Here is a 22,250-nt window from a genome sequence, read left to right on the forward strand (position 1 = left end):
TCAGTCACTTTTTGAGTTTCCTGAAAGCTCATTTCCCTCTGAAATGGGAGCTGAGAGGAGTTGGGACAGATGAAAATATTTGGGGTGTCATAATTCTTCATGTGTTATTTTGGAAATCATTGCTTATTCCCATCTGGATGGGTTCTGGTTTCTCAATGATGCTGAACCAGTCTTTGGAAAGAATGAAAGCCAAATAAAATGGAAATTCCAACAGGAAGCAAAGAAGAATTATTATTGACAACACAATCAGGTGGGGGCAGATCAGATTTTCTACAACTCAGCAGATTAAAAAGCTTCTAGAATTTAATTTAGAATTCTGTGCAGAAGAGCAGAGCAATTTGCTGCTGTTTCCCTCACCGCAGGCCCACTGTGCTGGTGCCTTTGGGGTGGGATGGGCTGGGGCTCAGTGCAGCTTCAGCTCTGCTTTTATTTTCTGTTTGCCAGCAAATGAAGGCTGGCCTAGCACAGAGACCAGGCAGAGTTCATTAATAAAGCAGGGATTTATTAAAAGGCCTCAATGGATCCACCCTGGGCAGCACAAGAGCCCAGCCAGGGCTGAGCCCAAGATGAACCAAAATGGTCCCAAAATGCACAACAGGTCACAGGGTCTCTCACTTTGATCAGTTCTGCTCCATTTGCATATTGGAGTTCATTGTCCAGTTCCAGCCCCAGCCCATCCAGTCCCATCCTTGTTTTTCTCTCTCCAGCCCACGTTGTTTGTGCTCTTGGGCTGAGATTTGGATCATTTGTCCTTGGTCCCCAGCTGGAGCAGGAATTGTTTTGTCTCCCTGTTCTGTGCACAGAGCTCACCATCCCCTCATGTGAACCCAGACCCACCCACTGAAGCAGCACAGAACCTGAAACATAGAAAAGCTCAAACCTGAGGCACCAAAAGCCTGAAAAATAGAAAAGCTCCAACCTGAGGCGCCAAAAGCCTGAAAAATAGAAAAGCTCAAACCTGAGGCATCAAAAGCCTGAAAAATAGAAAAGCTCAAACCTGAGGCACCAAAAGCCTGAAAAATAGAAAAGCTCCAACCTGAGGCATCAAAAGCCTGAAAAATAGAAAAGTTCCAACCTGAGGCATCAAAAGCCTGCAATGCCCCTTGTGGGTGCTGCCTGCTCTGTTCCAGGGCAAGTCTTATTTTGAGGCCATGATCTTGCATGGCTTTGCTTTAAGAATCCCAACCAGAGGAGGAATGGAAGTTTTTTCCATTTGCTTGCATGGTTTTTCTGGTAGAAATGTGATGTTGCACACAACTCTTGGAGAAAAATCCCATTATCCTTCATTCATCCTGCCAGGGGGATTGCTGGGGCTTCCCAGGACATCCCCCAGCAGCAGGAATTGCAGAATTCCCTGGATTTCCTGTTGCTGAGTGGATGCTTCACAGCATGGCTGGAAGGACACTTAAACCAAGTGGAATGAAACCAAGCTCAGCTCTGAGGGAGACCTTAGACCTTTCCTGTGCCAGGCTGTGCATTTGGCACGTTGGGTCTGTGTGCAGGGCTGGTTCTGCCATGCTTTACATCAAACTCCCAACAGCTTCTTCAGATTTTGGCTTTTCTTATGAGACAAATGAGATTTTTGTTGTGTTCCTGAGGTACATGATGGGAGCATGTCTGTAGGGGTTGGGATTTTGTTTTTTCTTGATTTTTTTGTTTGTTTGGTTGGTTTTTTTAACAAATAAAAGGAGAATTTGGTGATTTTCTGCTTACTTTTATCTCTGTCCCTGTAGTAAGAGATTTAAGTGTCAAGCTCAGCTCTGAAGGAGACCTTAGACCTTTCCTGTGCCAGGGTGTGGGGCTGGGCTCTCCCCTGTCCCCTGGCACGTTGGGTCTGTGTGCAGGGCTGGTTCTGCCATGCTTTACATCAAACTCCCTACAGCTTTACAGATTTTGGCATTTCTTATGAAACAATTCAATGAGATTTTTGTAGTGTTCCTGAGGTACGTGATGGGAGCATGTCTGTAGGGGTTGGGATTTTGCTGTTTGTTTTTTTTGTTTCTTTTTTAACAAATAAAATTTGGTGATTTTCTGCTTACTTTTATCTCTGTCCCTGTAGTAAGAGATTTAAGTGTCAAGCTCAGCTCTGAAGGAGACCTTAGACCTTTCCTGTGCCAGGCTGTGCATTTGGGGTCTCCTCTGTCCCCTGGCACATTGGGTCTGTCTGCAGGGCTGGTTCTGCCATGCTTTACATCAAACTCCCAACAGCTTTACAGATTTTGGCATTTCTTATGAGACAACTAAATGAGATTTTTGTAGTGTTCCTGAGGTACATGATGGGAGCATGTCTGTGGGGGTGGGAGTTTTGGTTTTGGTTTTTTGGGGTTTTTTTTTGTTTCTTTTTTGTTTCTGGGTTTTTTTGTTTTGTTTTTTTTTTTTAACAAATAAAAGCAGAATTTGGTGATTTTCTGCTTACTTTTCTATCTCTCCCCGTTGTAAGAATTTTAAATGTCAGGCTCCAGTTCCTGCCTCTTGCATTCCAAGGTAAGAGGATGGCTTGAATGATTTCCTGCCTCCCAGAATAGGCTATCCCAGCTCTGATTCCTGCCACCATTGCTCTGCTATTTTTGTCTCACCCTGTTTGATTCAGCTGCTGTTGTGCCTTGCACTGATTTAGTTTGAGTTTTTTGGTTTTGTCTTCTCATGGACTCACAAGGGAAAACAGTCAAGGGGTTTTCTTATATAAAGGATTAATTCTCTTTAGCTGAAATTTTCTTGTGAATTTATTTTGTACTCTTCAAAGTATTTTGAAGAATGTGGTAACAGTCATTAAAATTAAATGTTACCAAAAAAAAAAATAAAACTAAAAACCCACCCAGAATGTTTCCTGACTTGGGATGTTCTTTAAAAAGTTGTAGATGTTAAAGGCTCTTCTGAGGAAATGGGTACATGAAAACTTTCCTAAAAACTGTTAATATTAGATCAGCTTTGAAGAATTTGCTGTGTGCTTTGACTAAATACCAGACACATGAGATCATAAGAGCCTTTTAGTTTTAAACTGTATTCATTGCTTACATGAGTAATCACTAAGAAAAGTTTTTCAGGAAGCCTGAGTTATGGGATTTCTTAACTCTATAAAGCCAAAAATATTTATAAATAAAAAAGAATGTTGCAAATTTAGCTGTACTGTGATTTGGCTTCTTGGACATAACTGGTGAACTGATAGTTCACTGGTGGCTCAAGCTGGGAAACTTTATAAAAATGTTTTCTGGGATCATTGTGCAAGTCCATTACTCTGCAGCCTGGCAAGGTTGGCTGCAGCAGATTTCCCAAAGGCCAGGATGGGAGTTGGAAGGTGTTGAGCAGGGAGCAGGAGCTGAGCCACTGTCCTGGAGAGGAAGAGGAGTTTGGTTTCCTGACAATTCCCTGTGCTGAGGTCACCTGGCTGTAATGCACCTATTGATGTGCACATGGATGCAAAATGGGCTCTAAAAATGGGAAACCTGGTGAGACATTGCTGGATAAATGCTGCAAAGAGATGTGAGGGGCTGGGCAGTGCTTGCTTTGAGCACTCTGAGTGGGGATGCTGCTGGCACTGTGCCATGTGTGCCATGTGTGCCATGTGTGCCATGTGTGCCATGTGGGACATGTGGGACATGTGGGACATGTGGGACATGTGTGCTGTGGGGTGGAAAATCCAGAGCTGGAGCTCAGCCTCAGCCCTCTGTGAGCCCTTCTGGATGCAAATCCTCTCCCTCAGCCCTCAGGATCCAAATCCTCTCCCTCAGCCCTCTGTGAGCATTTCTGGATCCAAATCCTCTCCCTCAGCCCTCTGTGAGCATTTCTGGATCCAAATCCTCTCCTTCAGCCATTTGTGAGCACTTCTGGATCCAAATCCTCTCCTTCAGCCATTTATGAGCACTTCTGGATCCAAATCCTCTCCTTCAGCCCTCTGTGAGCGTTTCTGGATCCAAATCCTCTCCTTCAGCCCTCTGTGAGCACTTCTGGATCCTAAATCCTCTCCCTCAGCCATCTGTGAGCCCTTCTGGATCCAAATCCTCTCCTTCAGCCCTCTGGATCCTAAATCCTCTCCCTCAGCCCTCTGTGAGCCCTTCTGGATCCAAATCCTCTCCCTTCAGCCCTCTGTGAGCATTTCTGGATGCAAATCCTCTCCTTCAGCCCTCTGTGAGCATTTCTGGATCCAAATCCTCTCCTTCAGCCCTCTGTGAGCCCTTCTGGATCCAAATCCTCTCCCTTCAGCCCTCTGTGAGCCCTTCTGGATCCAAATCCTCTCCCTTCAGCCCTCTGTGAGCTCTTCTAGATCCAAATCCTCTCCTTCAGCCATCTCTGAGCACTCCTGGATCCAAATCCTCTCCCTTCAGCCCTCTGTGAGCATTTCTGGATCCAAATCCTCTCCTTCAGCCATCTCTGAGCACTCCTGGATCCAAATCCTCTCCTTCAGCCCTCTGGATCCTAAATCCTCTCCTTCAGCCCTCTGTGAGCATTTCTGGATCCAAATCCTCTCCTTCAGCCCTCTGTGAGCCCTTCTGGGTGCAAATCCTCTCCCTCAGCCCTCTGTGAGCCCTTCTGGATGCAAATCCTCTTCCTTCAGCCTTCTGGATCCTAAATCCTCTCCTTCAGCCCTCTGTGAGCCCTTCTGGATCCTAAATCCTCTCCTTCAGCCCTCTGGATCCAAATCCTCTCCTTCAGCCCTCTGTGAGCCCTTCTGGATCCAAATCCTCTCCTTCAGCCCTCTGTGAGCATTTCTGGATCCAAATCCTCTCCCTCAGCCCTCTGTGAGCATTTCTGGATCCTAAATCCTCTCCTTCAGCCCTCTGTGAGCCCTTCTGGATGCAAATCCTCTCCTTCAGCCCTCTGTGAGCCCTTCTGGATGCAAATCCTCTCCCTCAGCCCTCTGTGAGCATTTCTGGATCCAAATCCTCTCCTTCAGCCCTCTGTGAGCATTTCTGGATCCTAAATCCTCTCCTTCAGCCCTCTGTGAGCATTTCTGGATCCTAAATCCTCTCCTTCAGCCCTCTGTGAGCCCTTCTGGATGCAAATCCTCTCCTTCAGCCATCTGTGAGCATTTTTGGATCCAAATCCTCTCCTTCAGCCCTCTCTGAGCACTTCTGGATCCAAATCCTCTCCCTTTTAACCCTGTTGGTTTTTCTGGAGTTGCACAGGAAAAGCTCCTTGGGCTTCTCCCTTTAGGTCAGGAATATCAGCTGTTGGAGAATTGTGGGCATTCTCCCAGGGTATAGGGAGTTTTTCAGATCCTCTGAATGCAGATAATGGGAAAGTTTGGAGAAACTGGTCTGGAATTAAATTTTGGTCTGGCCCAAAAGTTCTACTGCAGCACTGCTGAAACCCTTAAGGTACTTTGGAAAAAAACCAAAACCAGAAGAGAAGGGAAGATTTTCAACATAGAGATAATGCTAATGCCAGTGTTTTCCATGGAATTAGCCCTGTTTGGATGTGCACACCATGGCTGGGTGCACACATGTGGGAAATGGGTTTGTAGAAAAAGATGTCTTGTCCCAGTTAGGAGTTTAAGATAAAAGTTTTTAGTAGAAGCCACAACAATTCCTACCACTCTGAAGTTATCTTAAAAACCAATTGGGCCATTTAAATAAATCAATAACCTCTTGAACAGAAAAAATGGAGTACTCTCAAAAAATTACCCCTCATAAATCCTAATACATCTTCCATAATTCTATTTCTCCAAAATATGTAATCTTTTTTTTACAAACCATCCTTTAAAACTTATTTCTAGTTCTCTCAACAATAGAAATTTCTCTCTATTTCCATTCTCTCTCAACAATACATCCTTATGATCAAAATCAAAAATCAACCTTTCTCATCTCACCATTTCCCCACAGATACTACGTAAAGCTCCTCTCAAGTTTTCTTTTTTTGCTTTTTTCCTTTTTTTATAGAAATGCACAGAGCTCTGAGCTGGGTGCAGGGCACTGACATCCGCCGTGCTCCGGATGTGGCAGGGAGGTGAATGTGTCTGTGTGTGTCTGTGTGTGTGTGTGTGGAGGAGGAGATTGCAAAGCTCTCTGCAATCCTTTCACACATCATTTCACAAGGCTGCTGTGCTGGGGAGGAGGATTTCCTCATGCAGGGCTCCATAGCTTGGAGCTTTCAGAGGAAATATCTGTGGCAGGAGATGCTGGGATCGCCCACCCTGAGCAGTCACTGCATTTTGGGGAGGTTTCCTTCTCGGGGCTCACAGGCTTCCCTTCCCCTTGGAACACAAGGCTGAGAGTTGATAAAGACATTCCCATGGCCATTTCACATGGAAGAAGTTCCCTTTGTAATGAAGTGTGGCTCATGCAGAGGATTTTGTGTTTTGTGTCTATGAGCAGCTGTCAGAGGACTCATGAGCTGATAGGAGAATTAGAAATGCACAGTTAAGGTTTGTGCCATATCTATGTTTTCTTTCCAAGCAGCTCATCATAAAACTCCATTTTTCAGTGTTGTGCAGCCCAATGAGTTGTTCTGTAAACCAAAATTTTTCTGTTTGTCCTTTTTGTGTTTCTTTGAATCCATGACTTTGAAAATTCCTGGGCTAACTTTATAAATGAGATATTAATGTTCTGTCTCTCTTGAAGAAAAGTTGTGTTTCATGTGAATTCTTTTCCATGGCAGCAATACATGGGGGAATAGGATGTGGTTTGTGACTTTTGTATGGAAGAGGTGATTTCATGGTGGTTGTGCTGAATGTCTTCTCTGAGGTCCCAATTTTTTGTTATTGCTTGAGGCTGCTTTGCACTCTCTACCTGTGCTTACCTGTGGTGCTTTTCCTGGTTTTTTTTTTTGAATACACAACTTGGAAAATTCCTGGGCTAACTTTATAAATGAGATATTAATGTTCTGTCTCTCTTGAAGAAAAGTTGTGTTTCATGTGAATTTATTTTTCTGGTAGCAATACATGGGGGAATAGGTTGTGGTTTGTGACTTTTTATGGAAGAGGTGATTTCATGGTGGTTCTGCTGAATGCCTTCTCTGAGGTCCTAATTGTTATTGCTTGAGGCTGATTTGCACTCTCTACCTGTCCTGTACTCCTGAAAATATCTAAAAGTGTTCTGAAAATATCTAAAAGTGTTCTGAAAATATCTAAAAGTGTTCTGAAAATATCTAAAAGTGTTCTGAAAATATCTAAAAGTGTTCTGAAAACATCTAAAAGTGTTATTCCCCTCCCTCAGTCCCACCAATATTACTGCAGGGGTGAAATAACAACCACATACAGTCCTGTGAGGAATTTCCTAGGCTGCCTTTTTGCTCTTTTTGTGCTGCAATTCCCCCAATATTCTGATTTATTCTGGCAGCCAACAGGAATCTGAACAATGAACAGAAGAGCTTGGGAAGCTGTGCATTGACATGTTCAGTTTTTATTGAAAATTAACTCATTTTGCTTTATTGCAGGCATTTGGAAATGCAAAAACAGCACATAACAATAACTCCAGTCGTTTTGGGAAGTTCATTCAAGTCAACTATTTAGAGAATGGGATTGTCAGGGGGTAAGTACAGGGTGAGCTGGTTCTGGGGGTGATCTCTGGGTTTTAGGAACTGGGAAGCCTCTGTTGGACATCAAATGCTGCCTTGATGCAGCTCTGCTCATGTGAAAATAACCTGGTGCTGTGGAGTTGGAAATCCTCTACAGTGAGCTGTGTGGAATTGTCAGGTGATGCTCAATATTCTGACTTTGAATATTCTGACTTTGCTGCACAGCTTGCTCATTACTTTGTTAAGGATCTGCTGCTGGATCTTTACCTTCATGGTAAATGAAGGTTTTTGCATAACACCCCCTGCCCTCTCTGTTTTGCATTGAAAAACAGAAGATCTGAATTTTTGAGAGGAGTGGAGAGAAGTGAAATAGATTTGAGGAAGCCATTTTAAAGAAACAGTTTAAACATCAGCTAGAGAGATAAAAAAAAGATATAAAATGACTTAAACAAGTGTGTTTGTATCTGAAGGTCTTAAAACATGAACTATTTAATGCCTACATTTGCTGGGTCTGAGTTCATGAGCAATCCCTGACCTTGATGCTCCAATGTTTCTTTTCTTTGCATTTCTTCTCATTTGCAGTAACTTGAGTGCCTGGGAACTCTGTGCCACATATGCCTTGAGTGTTATTCTGAAGAAATTTAACATATTTTCAGACCCTAGCTCAGGAGATTGGTACAATTTGAATTCACTTGTTTTGTCTTCAGCCTGAGGAAAAGATGCTCAGATTTTGCCCTCAGTCATTGTGCCCCTTGTCAAGGAATTCTTGTTCAGGTTACTTTGTCCCCCTGTAGGGGATTTGCTGGCTGCCTTCATCCTGGGCTGGTGTCTCCACTGACATAAAAATCCAGCAGATTTATTGGCATGAGAATCAGGCAGATATCTGGGATATTTCTGGGGTTTTGCTTTGGCTTGCCTTGTCAGATGAGTGTTCATCTTTCAGGATAACACACTGGTACCAAGACTCTGTGGGTCTTGTTTCTCATGGCAATTTTCATCAGCACTTGCCTTGCCTGTTTTAAGTTATCTGCACTAAACCCAAGCACTGCAGAGAGGTGTTCCTTGGGTATTTCTTTGTTCCAGTCACAATCTAGAGTGTGCTGAAATTCTTGGTTTAGATTTAAAGTAGTGTCTGAGCTCTTCTCTTGCACATTTTAGTGCAGATCTCAGGATTTGAGCTCTCTTGGCAGTTGCTGTCTGATATTTTCTGAGGTCTTTTCTTTTTGCCCTCATGCTTATTTCATTTTCTGTGGCTCCTTAGGGCTGTGGTTGAAAAATACCTGCTTGAAAAATCTCGTCTGGTTTCTCAAGAAAAAGATGAAAGGTAAGTGAGAAATAGTTTCCCAAGAGAGTTAAAATCAATTCAGCAGTTCAGGAGCATTTGAATTATACAGAATCAAAGAAAATCCACGATATTTTCATGAGAGAGATGCATTGGCTTTGCAGGAACTACCATGTGTTTTATTATTTGCTACTTGGAGTCAATGAGGAAGAGCGTAAAGAATTTCACCTCAAGCAACCTGAAGATTATTTCTACCTCAACCAGGTAACCTGTGATTCACCAATGCATTGATGAGGGCTGTCTGTGTGTTGGTCAAAGATGAAAGGAAGGAAAATAAATTATGCTGGGCTTTTTGTGATGTTTGGATTTCACTCTTTGTCTTTTTTTTTGGATTTCTCTTCGCAGCATAACTTGAAAATTGAAGATGGGGAAGATCTCCGGCATGAATTTGAGAGATTAAAACAAGCCATGGAGATGGTTGGCTTCCTGTCAGCAACAAAGAAACAGTAAGAGCACTTCTGGTAGCTTTTGTTACTGGCATTGATTGTTCATGGCCTGCAATGAGCAGTTTGCTTTTGTTTTGTTGTTGTTCATGGGTTATTGCAATGAGCAGTTGGGATCAGAGTAGTTCTGTAGGGCATGAGGAGAGCTGGGTGTTTGAGAGCTCACAGGCTCATTCTTGAGGCAGAATTAGATCTGCTAACCTGTCATAATGAACTGTCTCAAGAAAAATTCTGACATAATTCAATTTTTCTCCCTCAGGATCTTTTCAATCCTTTCAGCTATTCTGTATTTGGGCAATGTCACCTACAAGAAGAAAGCCACAGGTCGGGATGAAGGGTTGGATGTGGGACCTCCTGAAGTGCTGGACATTCTTTCCCAGCTGTTGAAAGTAGAGTATTTCTCTTTAGCATTAATTAATTAATGCTATTAATGCTAATTCTCTTTAGCATTAATGTGTGATACACCTGTTTGTCATGTCCTACCTCAGCATTTCACTCAGATATCTCAATTGCTGTATCTAAATCTCCTTTGTGATCCATGAAATTGATTTTGTGGGAGGGGAACATGAAATTAGTGAGATTATTGGGGTTAGAGATGGAATATAAGCTACAGCATGGAAACAGAATCTGTTGACTCCCAATCACAGAGATGAGCAAGAACAGATTCAGTGTAGGTGTGTTCTTTGCCACCACAGGGAAACATCTGAATGAATGTAAACAGGATAATTTGAACAACTTGTAGGACTTGTAAAGCTACTGATGGATGATAAATGTGGCTGTGGTCAGAGATTCTCTGGAGAAGTTGCATGTCCACTGCTGCAGGCAAATCCCTTGTTCAGGATGGTGACAGCAGCTCTTGTTCTCTCCTCTTTTGAAGGTTAAACGTGAAATCCTGGTAGAAGTGCTAACAAAAAGAAAAACTGTGACTGCTAATGATAAGCTTATTTTGCCATATAGTCTCAATGAGGTGAGTAAAAAAGCACTTGTAGATGATTTTAAATAACTGGAACTTGCTTTTTTGGATTAAAAAAGCTTTTATGGTACACTTCCACATTTTGTGAGGGATGGTTGGAAAGTTAGAAGTTTGAATTAAAGGCAAATTGTGGTTTTATTTATCTCTGCTGGGGTTGTAACCTGTGGGTGACACTGGTTTGAAAATGATTCTTTTTTTAAACAAAGCCCTGAGAATTGTTTGATCTGCAGGCAATAACAGCTCGTGATTCCATGGCCAAGTCCTTGTACAGTGCCCTGTTTGATTGGATTGTTCTGAGAATCAATCATGCTCTCCTCAACAAGAAGGACATGGAGGAATCTGTTACAGTGAGTCCCTCACAAAACCAAGTCTTTGCAGGCAGTTGTGTGTTTGGAGCTAACAGCCAATCCTGGAGATGATAAATTGTGATAGCTGGGATAAAGTTTTGATACTTCTCAAGCTTGTGGTAAATTTCCTGGTAATATTTAATCATCTCTGTTTTCACAGTAGACAGAACTATTAAATATTTAAAATCTTTCAGCACAGGCTGCAGTACTTTCTGGGCTGTTTATCTTTGGGGGTTAAGGCACTGTATGACAGATTGGTAACTGGATTTCCACCTCTTCTTTTAGTGTCTGTCCATTGGTGTACTTGATATTTTTGGATTTGAAGATTTTGAAACCAACAGTTTTGAGCAGTTCTGTATAAATTATGCAAATGAGCAACTTCAGTATTATTTCAATCAGCACATTTTCAAATTGGAGCAGGTAAGAAACGAGAGTGGCTGAAGTGAAACCTGTTTTTATCAAGTCTTTGTGTATTATGCAAACTTAGCCTTTACTCTGCAGAACCCCATGGCACAACTGCTTGAATATTTCTGAAAGTCTTTATTTTTAGAATTCCTTCTTTCACTGCTGCTTGTTCTTGTACTAATGGGGCTGGCACCAAGTTTCTGCTTGACTGCAAAAACTCAAGATAACATTCAGGTGATCCCAGACAGAAATCAGCTAAAACTGTGAACTTTGGTATTGCAAGTCTGTAGGTGAGGGATTGAATTTGGGTGTTTTTGTTTAAATGGTTGGGAAACAGCCTCTCTTGTTTTTAGCAGTCTGTAAGTATTCAATAACCAGACTTTGCTGCTTCTCCCACCCAACTGCATTTGGGGGGCACAGCTGTGATCCTGGCAGTGCTCATGGAGTGCTGCTGGTCCTGGCATGTGTGGATTGCCTGGTTTGCAGGTGGTGTCACCTGCCAGAGCACTGAGTGCTGCAGGAGCCAGCAGATCCTGGATTGGGTTTTGGAGGGGTTTTTTTGCTCCAGATTTGGTTTTTTTCTGCTTTGTGCAGAAGGGAGGTTCTCAGGTCACTGCTGAAAGGACTCATTCTCTAGTATGTGGTACTTTGTCAACAACTTTAGGCAAGCATTTAAAGAAACTAAAATTACCTAACATCCAAACTTTGTGTGTAAACATGATGTTGAGGTCCCTGTTTTGTAACTTAGGACAGAATTGGTTGTCCAGGCTGGCCAGAGTAAATAGTTACATTGTCTTCTTTTTTTTTTTTCTAATGCCATTTTTCCAAATAAGCTTAATCCTTGAATGACCCATTTCCTGTATCTCTTGCAGCCTGAGGGCCCTCAGGGAGATCTCTATATCTTTTTAAAGAAAGGCTTTTTTGTCTGTGGAAAATGGCATTTCAGTTCTGTAACACGGTGTGCACTGTGCTGGGCAGACTGAATTCCACCTACTTAAAAATAATGCATTTATCATCATCATCATCATCATCTAGGACATGAGAGGTGCTCTTTGTCCTTTGTTAAACATAAAACTTATTTAATTTTCTGTGTGATTCTTATTTTTATAAGAATCACTTTATAATTTTTTTACTTTTTAACCTTATCATTAGCTTTTTCCTGTGGGTATTTACAGCATTAAGAAAATCTGGTCTTTTGCTTCTGTATCTTAGAGGGAAGATTGTCTTGTCAAGCATTTGAGGGATTGTCACTTCAGCAGGAGAGCTTCATCTTCTCTTGTCAGGGAGCTCCAAATGTTCTGAGCCTAAGCAAAATCCATTGCTTCCTGAGGGAAGTTCTGGGGCTGATGTTGTGTAGGCCTTAACTGCCTCTTTTGAAACTTCTGTTATTTTCTCTGACTGTGCAATATGAAAATTCTGGAACTTGATATTTAACTACTCTCATTTCCCATATTACAAACACTGTGGAAGAGCAAATAAACTCCAACTCCTCTGTGTGTGCCCAGTTTTGCTGGAGTGCTGAGGATGCAATGTCTGGCTCCAGGGTCCTAGGCTGCTGATTGCTGGGAAGGCAGAGCACAGCAGAATATTCCTTTCACAGCTTTGGTTTTGAAATAGTTTCACTCCAAACAGACCCTGCTGAGTGACGTACTGAGGACCTTTGATCTGTGCCACTGTGCCTGTTCTTCTCTTCTTATTTAGAAATTCTCCTTGTTTTTGTCTCTGCTGCCTAAACTAACAAACTCCACTTGCTGTGGCTGTCCAAGGCTGTGTTTTAAGCACTTAAACCACAGGACATCAAAGGTCAGGGCACTGTACTGACAAAGGAATTTTCTTGAGCCACACAGGAGGAATATAAGAGTGAAGGGATCACTTGGCACAATATTGACTATACTGATAATGTGGCCTGCATTCACTTAATCAGCAAGAAGCCCACTGGCCTCTTCTATCTTCTGGATGAAGAAAGCAAGTAAGCACCAAACATCTGCAAAAACATGTGGCAGGGAGGAGGGAAGGACTGTGGAAAGGAACAGAAATACAGCACTGCAAAAAGGAGGGGAATGTTGTGGGAAGCAAAGGGTTATTTATGACTGATTTACACTGGAGTTTGCTGCTAATGACTCCAGTATGGTGGTAAAGTACACTGATGCTAAAACTGAACTTTGGCTTATGCAAACTTAGGAACTTCCATGTTTGTGGTTTACCATGGAACTGCAGTTAAAGCAAAATGCATGTCTGTAAGTCTTTGGAGCATTAAGTAGCAAGTGTGGTAAATAGTTAATGTGGTGCAAACTAAATTTGGCTGGTGAAGTGGGAGGAAACACTGAAGTACACTTGAAACCTCAGAATATTCTGCTGTGTGTGGAGCTGCTTGGTTTGGGTCCAGAAACTGAACCCACCTTTAAAATTCAAAGCAGGTGGAGAGATCTTGGACAATTTAACACTTTCCACAAGCAACAATAGGTGTACATTCTAATAAACATAAATATTCTAATAAACATACCTGTATTTGAGAAATAGCTGACCTCTTCTGTCTTGTATTCCCAGTTTTCCACATGCCACCAACCAAACTCTGCTGGCAAAATTCAAACAGCAGCATGAGGAGAACAAGTTTTTTGTTGGAACCCCAGTGATGGAGCCTGCGTTTATCATTCGCCACTTTGCTGGCAAAGTGAAATACCAGATCAAGGTACGTGGTGGGTCTGATGGGCACAAAAAGAATTTCCTTGTCTTTCTGGGAGTTTTTTGTCAGGATGTAGAAAATCTGGGAATGGGCTGGATCAGAAGGGTTCTCAGAAGTACTTTGGGTTTGTTTTTTGGGGGGTGGTGGTGGTGGTGAGTGGACGGTAACACTGGCTGTTATTCTGAATAAACAAACCAGGGAGCTTCTGTGAGATGTTCCATGGTTCCATGTGAGATGTTCTGTGGTTCCACGTGCCTGTTCTGCAGGATTTCAGGGAGAAGAACATGGATTACATGAGGCCCGACATCGTGGCTCTGCTGCGCAGCAGCGACAGCGCCTTCGTGCGGGAGCTGATCGGGATGGACCCCGTGGCCGTGTTCCGCTGGGCCGTGCTGCGCGCCGCCGTCCGCGCCGTGGCCGTGTTCAACCAGGCCGGCAGGGACAGGGCACAGAAAACTGCAGGTGGGCATGGGGAAGGGAGGGGAGGGACGGGGATGGACCGGGGAAGGGCAGGGATGGAACCGGGATGGACCGGGGAAGGGCAGGGATGGAACAGGGAACAGGAGGGATGGAACAGGGATGGACCAGGGAAGGGCAGGGATGGACCAGGGAACAGCAGGTGGGGCTGGGGAAGGGCAGGGGTGGAACAGGGATGGACCAGGGAAGGGCAGGGATGGACCGGGGAAGGGCAGGGATGGACCGGGGAAGGGCAGGGATGGACTGGGGAAGGGCAGGGATGGACCAGAGAAGGGCAGGGATGGAACAGGGATGGACCGGGGAACGGTGGGTGGGGCTGGGGAAGGGCAGGGATGGAACAGGGATGGATCGGGGAAGGGCAGGGATGGACTGGGGAACAGGGGGGATGGACCGGGGAAGGGCAGGGATGGAACAGGGATGGACTGGGGAATGGTGGGTGGGGCTGGGGAAGGGCAGGGATGGAACAGGGATGGATCGGGGAAGGGCAGGGATGGACTGGGGAACAGGGGGGATGGACCGGGGAAGGGCAGGGATGGAACAGGGATGGATCGGGGAAGGGCAGGGAAGGACTGGGGAAGGGCAGGGAAGGAACAGGGATGGACCAGGGAAGGGCAGGGATGGACCAGGGAATGGCAGGTGGGGCTGGGGAAGGGCAGGGATGGACCAGAAAATGGCAGGTGGGGCTGGGGAACAGCAGGGATGGAACAGGGATGGACCAGGGAACGGCAGGCATGGAACAAGGAATGGCAGGGGAACGGCAGGGATGGAACAGGAAACGGCAGGTGGGGTTAGGGAGCAGCAGGGATGGACCAGGGAGTGGCAGGTGGGGTTAGGGAAGGGTAGGGATAGACCAGGGAAGGGGAAGTGGGGCTGGGGAATGGGAGGGGTGGACCTGGGAAGGGCAGGGATGGACCAGGGAACAGCAGGTGGGGCCGGGGAAGGGCAGGGATGGACCAGAAAATGGCAGGTGGGGCCAGGGCAGGGCAGGGATGGACCAGAAAATGGCAGGTGGGGCCAGGGAAGGGCAGGGATGGACCAGGGAACAGCAGGTGGGGCCAGGGAAGGGCAGGGATGGACCAGGGAACAGCAGGTGGGGCCAGGGAAGGGCAGGGATGGACCAGAAAATGGCAGGTGGGGCTGGGGAACAGCAGGGATGGAATAGGAAACAGCAGGTGGGGCTGGGGAAGGGCAGGGATGGACCAGGGAAGGACAGGTGTGGAATGGGGAAGGGCAGGGATAGACCAGGGAATGGCAGGTGGGGCTGGGGAACGACAGGGATGGAACAGAAAACGGTCGGTGGGGTTAGGGAAGGGCAGGGAAGGACCAGGGAATGTCAGGGATGGAATGGGAGATGGCAGGGATGGAACGGGGAATGGCAGGGATGGAATGGGAGATGGCAGGGATGGAATGGGAAATGGCAGGGATGGAATGGGAGATGGCAGGGATGGAATGGGGAATGGCAGGGATGGAATGGGGAATGGCAGGGATGGAATGGGGAATGGCAGGGATGGAATGGGAGATGGCAGGGATGGAATGGGGAATGGCAGGGATGGAATGGGAGATGGCAGGGATGGAATGGGAGATGGCAGGGATGGAATGGGAGATGGCAGGGATGGAATGGGAGATGGCAGGGATGGAATGGGGAATGGCAGGGATGGAATGGGAAATGGCAGGGATGGAATGGGAGATGGCAGGGATGGAATGGGAGATGGCAGGTAGAGCACTGGAAAGTGCAGGTACAGAATGGGGAAGTGCAGGTGGGGCTGGGAAACTGCAGGGAGGGCTGAGAGAGTGCAGCTATGGCACAGAAAACTGCTCTGAAAATGCTTGGTACTCTACAATTGCTCTGCTGGCAAAGGAGTTTGTGGCAAAACCTCCTCAACCAGCCACTATCTTTGGTGCTGAAGACAAACTGAGTGTGGACATGGTTTAATGTTAATAATGGAGGAGATTGTCACTGCTCTTACCCGAGGTCATTCAGCTTTCCTCCTCTGCTCAGTGCAGCATTTCCTGCAGGCTGGGACAGACTTGAAGGCCTTTTTGTGAAAATTGGGAGTGGTAGTTCTGGTGTTCTTATCTTATCTGGTATTCTCATTTTATCACTAGTTTTGATCTTAGACGTCTGTGAAGTATCAAATGAGTATTCAGGGTTAATAACTAAATTTGAGCAGCTGCAGCTTCTGTCTGGCAGATGGGAGTTGGAACAGCAAAGCACTGTAGCTTGGTAAAGGACTGGATAAGAACTCCTGGCCCTCAGATAGATACTGTGCTTGCTAAAGTTGGTATTTTTGGGGGTTTTTTGCCTCCTCATATCTTTGTCAAAATGCAGGTTTTTGGTTATTTCCTAACAGGAGTGGTACGCCAAGGACCCAGAGTTCCCCTGGGAGAACTCCAGAGATCCAACACGCCGGTAGAAAAAGTTTATCGGTGAGAAACACATCCTTAACACATCCTTAACCCCTACGGGGAACAGCTGAATTGCTGAGCTGGATTTTCATGGTAGAAAAAGTTTATCGGTGAGAAACACATCCTTAACACATCCTTAACCCCTACGGGGAACAGCTGAATTGCTGAGCTGGATTTTCATGGTAGAAAAAGTTTATCGGTGAGAAACACATCCTTAACACATCCTTAACCCCTACGGGGGAACAGCTGAATTGCTGAGCTGCATTTCCATAGATCTGATCTCAACTAGATCTTTGCACAAGGAAAGCAAGCTTTATTTCGTCTGTCTTGTTTTCTTTAGCCTTTTTAACACCATCAAAACAACACTTCAGCTTATTGTATGTGAGACCCAATGCCACCACATGTTGGGGACGGCCTCAGTTCCATTTCCCACTGGGTTTTTTTAGATCTCTGTGGTTGCTGTGTGCAGCTTTTAGCTTTGTGTGCTCCTCTGCAGCCAGTCTGGGTCACTGAAGGGGGCAGAGGCAGGGCCATTCTTTCAGAACTGTATCTCTGTAGGGAGATTGGCCTTTCCATGGATATTTAGGCTTTGTACATGTTCCTTTTGCAGCCTCTCAGTGCTCGATTTCTCATTTGATTGTTCTGAGGATTTCGATATAAATGCTTTTCAAGACATCATTTCTTTTTGTGAGAACAAGAAGTAAGTAGCAAAAGGCCTGAACTCCCAGGCCAGGGAGGCACATTTCCAGGACACAGTGACTTTCTCAGTGTGCTCTGAGAACAGGGTGACAGGGAAGCCATGGAGCACTTAAAGTAGTGACTTCATGCTGCTTCCTAATTACTGCATCCTGGACAGCCTCTGTCACTTGGGGAAACAAAGAACTAAATATCCAATTTGTGTGAAAGGATTGGGCACAGCTTACCAGATCTGTTTCCTTGGGCTATCTTAAATATTCAGGAAAGTTCAGAGGTACCCAGGGAAGCCACAACCCTGTGTAATAATGCTGCTGCCTCTGTGAGCAGCTCAGAATGGGGAGAGCACCTAAGAGTCAGAAGTGATTCTCACACTTCTGTTATTTTTGGTTTGTGCCTCTCTGGAGAGTAAAGAAGGTAAGTTCTGTGCCAGGCCACAGCACTTCACAAGAGCACAGTGCATGCTTGAAGAGTGGAACATGCCATCAATTAAGGACCATCCCAGGCTTACTTTAAAAAGCTAAATGTGAATAAGTTTGAAATGGAAATAAAACCCAAAATTTCTTCAAGTATCCCTCTAACAGTTTGTTTATAACTTACTTTTCTGCTGTAAGTCACTTTAAGTAGCCTCATTTTAGTAGTCAAATCTCTCTATAAAAATGTTTACTCTTGGTTATAAAGAAGCTTACATCTCCCTGAAAAGGTTCCTTGGCTCAACCAGAAGGGTTCCCTGCCCATTAAATGCATTTTTCTAAATTTCCCTCCATTTTCTGAATTGATGCCTCAAGAATTTACATTAGAAGGTAGAATCAGAGAGTAAGTTGAGTATGAGACTTTGCAAATTAAATTTTAGAGCACTGATGGAGTAGAAAGTGCTGACTTGTCATCAAAATCATTCATGTTTAGTAAAAAGTAGCCTGGGATTGACCTGCTGCATTTTGGAGCACATTGGTGATGGAACCTTTTGGGGTTTTAACTCCTTTTTCCCCCCTCTCTCACGGCTGTGTATCTCTGTTTGCCACCTGTGTTTTGCTGTGGATCATTTTAGAGACATGCATGAGCAAATCATCGCCAGTATTAAAGGACTGCCCTGGCAGGGGGATGATCCCTGTGAGCTGCTCCGGTCCCTCAGTCAGCTTCAACACCGCTCCCACCTCCTGTGAGTGCTCTGGCCATTGCTTTGGAAGTGCAACAAGAACCAGGCAGTTCCTCCAGTCCCTAAAAATGATGCTTGTCCCAAATTTGTCTTTTGAAAAATGCTAAACAAGACAATTAAAAAGAAAACATCCCTTCTGCAAACAGGCTGTAGAGAACCTTGTTCCTTCGTTGCATTAGCTGAAAGTTAAACCTATTTCTCGTGTGAATTTGCTTTAAAAGCTCCAAGTATCTAATACGAGCTTGTTGTTGCAAAATAGTCAATAGTGAGATCTCCCACAAGGTGTGACAAATGTTTCCTGAAATTCAGGGTGCTGGTGCTGGATACATTCCTGGGTTTAGAGGCTTTACATCTGCACTTCTGTGCATGTGTAAGAAATTAATCTCTGCTCTGCTGTATGTAAATGTAAACTGGGTAAATGTAAATGTAAACCCAGTAAATGTAAACTGGGTGGCTCAGAGCAGAAACCTGCCCTATATCACAGAGTTAGTATGCTTAGAACCAGCAGGATGTGAACTGCAGCCTTCTTCTGAGAGCTTCCACTTCTTCATCTTCAGAGTGTGGCTGAGAGCTGTGCCTGAGCTGTGTGTGTGTCCTGCTGCCCTGAGCTGTGTGTCCTGCTGCCCTGAGCTGTGTGTCCTGCTGCCCTGAGCTGTGTGTCCTGCTGCCCTGAGCTGTGTGTCCTGTTCCCTGAGCTGTGTATCCTTCTCCCTGAGCTGTGTGTCCTGCTGCCCTGAGCTGTGTGTCCTGCTGCCCTGAGCTGTGTGTCCTGTTCCCTGAGCTGTGTATCCTTCTCCCTGAGCTGTGTGTCCTGCTGCCCTGAGCTGTGTGTCCTGCTGCCCTGAGCTGTGTGTCCTGTTCCCTGAGCTGTGTGTCCTGCTGCCCTGAGCTGTGTGTCCTGCTGCCCTGAGCTGTGTGTCCTGCTGCCCTGAGCTGTGTGTCCTGCTGCCCTGAGCTGTGTGTCCTGTTCCCTGAGCTGTGTGTCCTGCTGCCTGAGCTGTGTGTCCTGCTGCCCTGAGCTGTGTGTCCTGTTCCCTGAGCTGTGTGTCCTGCTGCCCTGAGCTGTGTGTCCTGCTGCCCTGAGCTGTGTGTCCTGCTGCCCTGAGCTGTGTGTCCTGCTGCCCTGAGCTGTGTGTCCTGCTGCCCTGAGCTGTGTGTCCTGCTGCCCTGAGCTGTGTGTCCTGCTGCCCTGAGCTGTGTGTCCTGCTGCCCTGAGGTGTCCTTCTCCCTGAGCTGTGTGTCCTGCTGCCCTGAGCTGTGTGTCCTGCTGCCCTGAGCTGTGTGTCCATCTCCCCTGAGCTGTGTGTCCTGCTGCCCTGAGCTGTGTGTCCTGCTGTCCTGAGCTGTGTGTCCTGCTGTCCTGAGCTGTGTGTCCTGCTGCCCTGAGCTGTGTGTCCTGCTGCCCTGAGCTGTGTGTCCTGTTCCCTGAGCTGTGTGTCCTTCTCCCCTGAGCTGTGTGTCCTGCTGCCCTGAGCTGTGTGTCCTGTTCCCTGAGCTGTGTGTCCTGTTCCCTGAGCTGTGTGTCCTGCTGCCCTGAGCTGTGTGTCCTGCTGCCCTGAGCTGTGTGTCCTGCTGCCCTGAGCTGTGTGTCCTGCTGCCCTGAGCTGTGTGTCCTGTTGCCCTGAGCTGTGTGTCCTGCTGCCCTGAGCTGTGTGTGTCCTTCTCCCTGAGCTGTGTGTGTCCTTCTCCCTGAGCTGTGTGTCCTTCTTCCCTGAGCTGTGTGTCCATCTCCCCTGAGCTGTGTGTCCATCTCCCCTGAGCTGTGTGTCCATCTCCCCTGAGCTGTGTGTCCTGCTGTCCTGAGCTGTGTGTCCATCTCCCCTGAGCTGTGTGTCCATCTCCCCTGAGCTGTGTGTCCTGCTGTCCTGAGCTGTGTGTCCATCTCCCCTGAGCTGTGTGTCCATCTCCCCTGAGCTGTGTGTCCTGCTGTCCTGAGCTGTGTGTCCTGCTGTCCTGAGCTGTGTGTCCTGCTGCCCTGAGCTGTGTGTCCATCTCCCCTGAGCTGTGTGTCCTGCTGTCCTGAGCTGTGTGTCCTGCTGTCCTGAGCTGTGTGTCCTGCTGTCCTGAGCTGTGTGTCCTGCTGCCCTGAGCTGTGTGTCCTGCTGCCCTGAGCTGTGTGTCCTGCTGCCCTGAGCTGTGTGTCCTTGTCCCTGAGCTGTGTGTCCTGCTGCCCTGAGCTGTGTGTCCTGTTCCCCTGAGCTGTGTGTCCTGCTGCCCTGAGCTGTGTGTCCTTCTCCCTGAGCTGTGTGTCCTGCTGCCCTGAGCTGTGTGTCCTTCTCCCTGAGCTGTGTGTGTCCTGTTCCCTGAGCTGTGTGTCCTGCTGCCCTGAGCTGTGTGTCCATCTCCCCTGAGCTGTGTGTCCTGCTGCCCTGAGCTGTGTGTCCTGTTCCCTGAGCTGTGTGTGTCCTGCTGCCCTGAGCTGTGTGTCCTGCTGCCCTGAGCTGTGTGTCCTTCTCCCTGAGCTGTGTCCTTCTCCCTGAGCTGTGTGTCCTGCTGCCCTGAGCTGTGTGTCCTGCTGCCCTGAGCTGTGTGTCCTGCTGCCCTGAGCTGTGTGTCCTGCTGCCCTGAGCTGTGTGTCCTGCTGCCCTGAGCTGTGTGTCCTTCTCCCTGAGCTGTGTGTCCTGCTCAGACATCCCAGAGTTCCTGGTGCTGGGTCACCCATTGTCCTCCTGGGCAATGTTGGGTGCTTTCACAGAGCTTCTTGTGCCAGCAGCTGTAACTTGTGAATTGAGTATTTAATTTCCTAGACCTTGTGTTATAATGACTTTAATGACCATACAGTTGCTAAAGAGAATAATTCACTCTAGAGTAACCTGTCCAACAATGCAGTTTTGAATAGCTTTAACTTCAGAGGTAATGTTTCACTTTTGAAAGCTTCCAATACCTAGAGAGTTTATTTAAGAAAAATAAATTGTTCTTGTTGCAGAGCAGTTTGCATTTCTTGCATTGATCACTTGTAAGAGTCATGCATGAACACACCCTGGTGCTGTTGTGCTCATTTTCTTTTGTCCTGTACCTTGCCTCATAAATTGCACCAATTTATGGCTTGCTGAAATAATCAAAAATTGTGTGCATTTTTTTTTTCTTAAATTTTCTTTAATATTTTCACAGGAAAAGTAAAGGTGTCAAGCAAAAGCAGATCATTCCCAAGGTAATGAGAAAATTTAGATTTCTCTTAGCTATGGGCTTTTTTGCACTGTGAATTTCATTTTAATTGACAGAACTCACTTCAGTACTGTTTTATAGTGTAGGAAAGTTGTGTTATTTATCCTGAGAAACTAAAAAATAGATGAATGTTCTCTTTAATAAGAATTACTTAATTAGACAGATATGAAGATGCCATAAATGTACAAAATCACTTCCAAGTCAGGGAAGCAAATGCAGTGATTATGTGATTCCCCTTGTTCACCTTACACTCTTGGGACAGGGCAGTGAAACAGTTTCACTCCTAAGAAATGTTTTGGCCCAAAATAGAAATAATAATGAAATGTAACATACCATTCAATGTGGAACTCTGGGTGGCTGGTTTCATTCTGACTCATTTCAGAGAAAATGTTTCCCTTTTAGTTGAAAGACTTGCACTTTGTTGATTATGAAAACTTTTTTTGTAGAACTTGCTGGATTCCAAATCTCTGAAGCTCATCATGAGCATGACTCTGCATGACCGGACTACAAAGTCCCTTTTGCACTTGCACAAGAAGAAGAAACCCCCCAGCATAAGTGCCCAGTTCCAGGTAGGTGACAAACCTCAGGGGACAGCCCCTCCTGGGCTGATCTAGGCTGGTCTTGCTTGGAAAAACCAAGTGGGTTTTATTCTTGAAGTTTGTTTGAAGTGGGGTTTATTGCTTGAATAAAGTCAGAGTGCATTCTGAG

At 45.9% G+C, this 22,250-nt stretch overlaps 1 protein-coding gene across 3 annotated transcripts in view; it reads left to right on the forward strand.

The window, feature by feature from the left end:
• MYO9B (myosin IXB) overlaps window positions 1-22,250 on the forward strand; it is a 53,760-nt gene that overhangs the window by 15,689 nt on the left and 15,821 nt on the right. For 2 of the 3 annotated variants that reach the window (XM_077191351.1, XM_077191352.1), the window contains exons 4-18: window positions 7,372-7,466; window positions 8,714-8,776; window positions 8,899-8,998; window positions 9,140-9,240; window positions 9,497-9,626; window positions 10,115-10,204; window positions 10,441-10,557; window positions 10,843-10,977; window positions 12,810-12,931; window positions 13,510-13,651; window positions 13,912-14,107; window positions 16,474-16,549; window positions 18,270-18,380; window positions 21,489-21,528; window positions 21,989-22,111. In XM_077191351.1, coding sequence (XP_077047466.1) covers window positions 7,372-7,466; window positions 8,714-8,776; window positions 8,899-8,998; window positions 9,140-9,240; window positions 9,497-9,626; window positions 10,115-10,204; window positions 10,441-10,557; window positions 10,843-10,977; window positions 12,810-12,931; window positions 13,510-13,651; window positions 13,912-14,107; window positions 16,474-16,549; window positions 18,270-18,380; window positions 21,489-21,528; window positions 21,989-22,111 — 1,641 coding nt within the window. Of the gene's footprint in view, window positions 1-7,371; window positions 7,467-8,713; window positions 8,777-8,898; window positions 8,999-9,139; window positions 9,241-9,496; window positions 9,627-10,114; window positions 10,205-10,440; window positions 10,558-10,842; window positions 10,978-12,809; window positions 12,932-13,509; window positions 13,652-13,911; window positions 14,108-16,473; window positions 16,550-17,138; window positions 17,229-18,269; window positions 18,381-21,488; window positions 21,529-21,988; window positions 22,112-22,250 lie in introns of all 3 variants that reach the window. The other variant, XM_077191350.1, reaches the window with a different exon arrangement.

The sequence above is a fragment of the Agelaius phoeniceus genome, chromosome 29, assembly GCF_051311805.1.
Source record: "Agelaius phoeniceus isolate bAgePho1 chromosome 29, bAgePho1.hap1, whole genome shotgun sequence".
NCBI classification, from domain to species: domain Eukaryota; kingdom Metazoa; phylum Chordata; class Aves; order Passeriformes; family Icteridae; genus Agelaius; species Agelaius phoeniceus.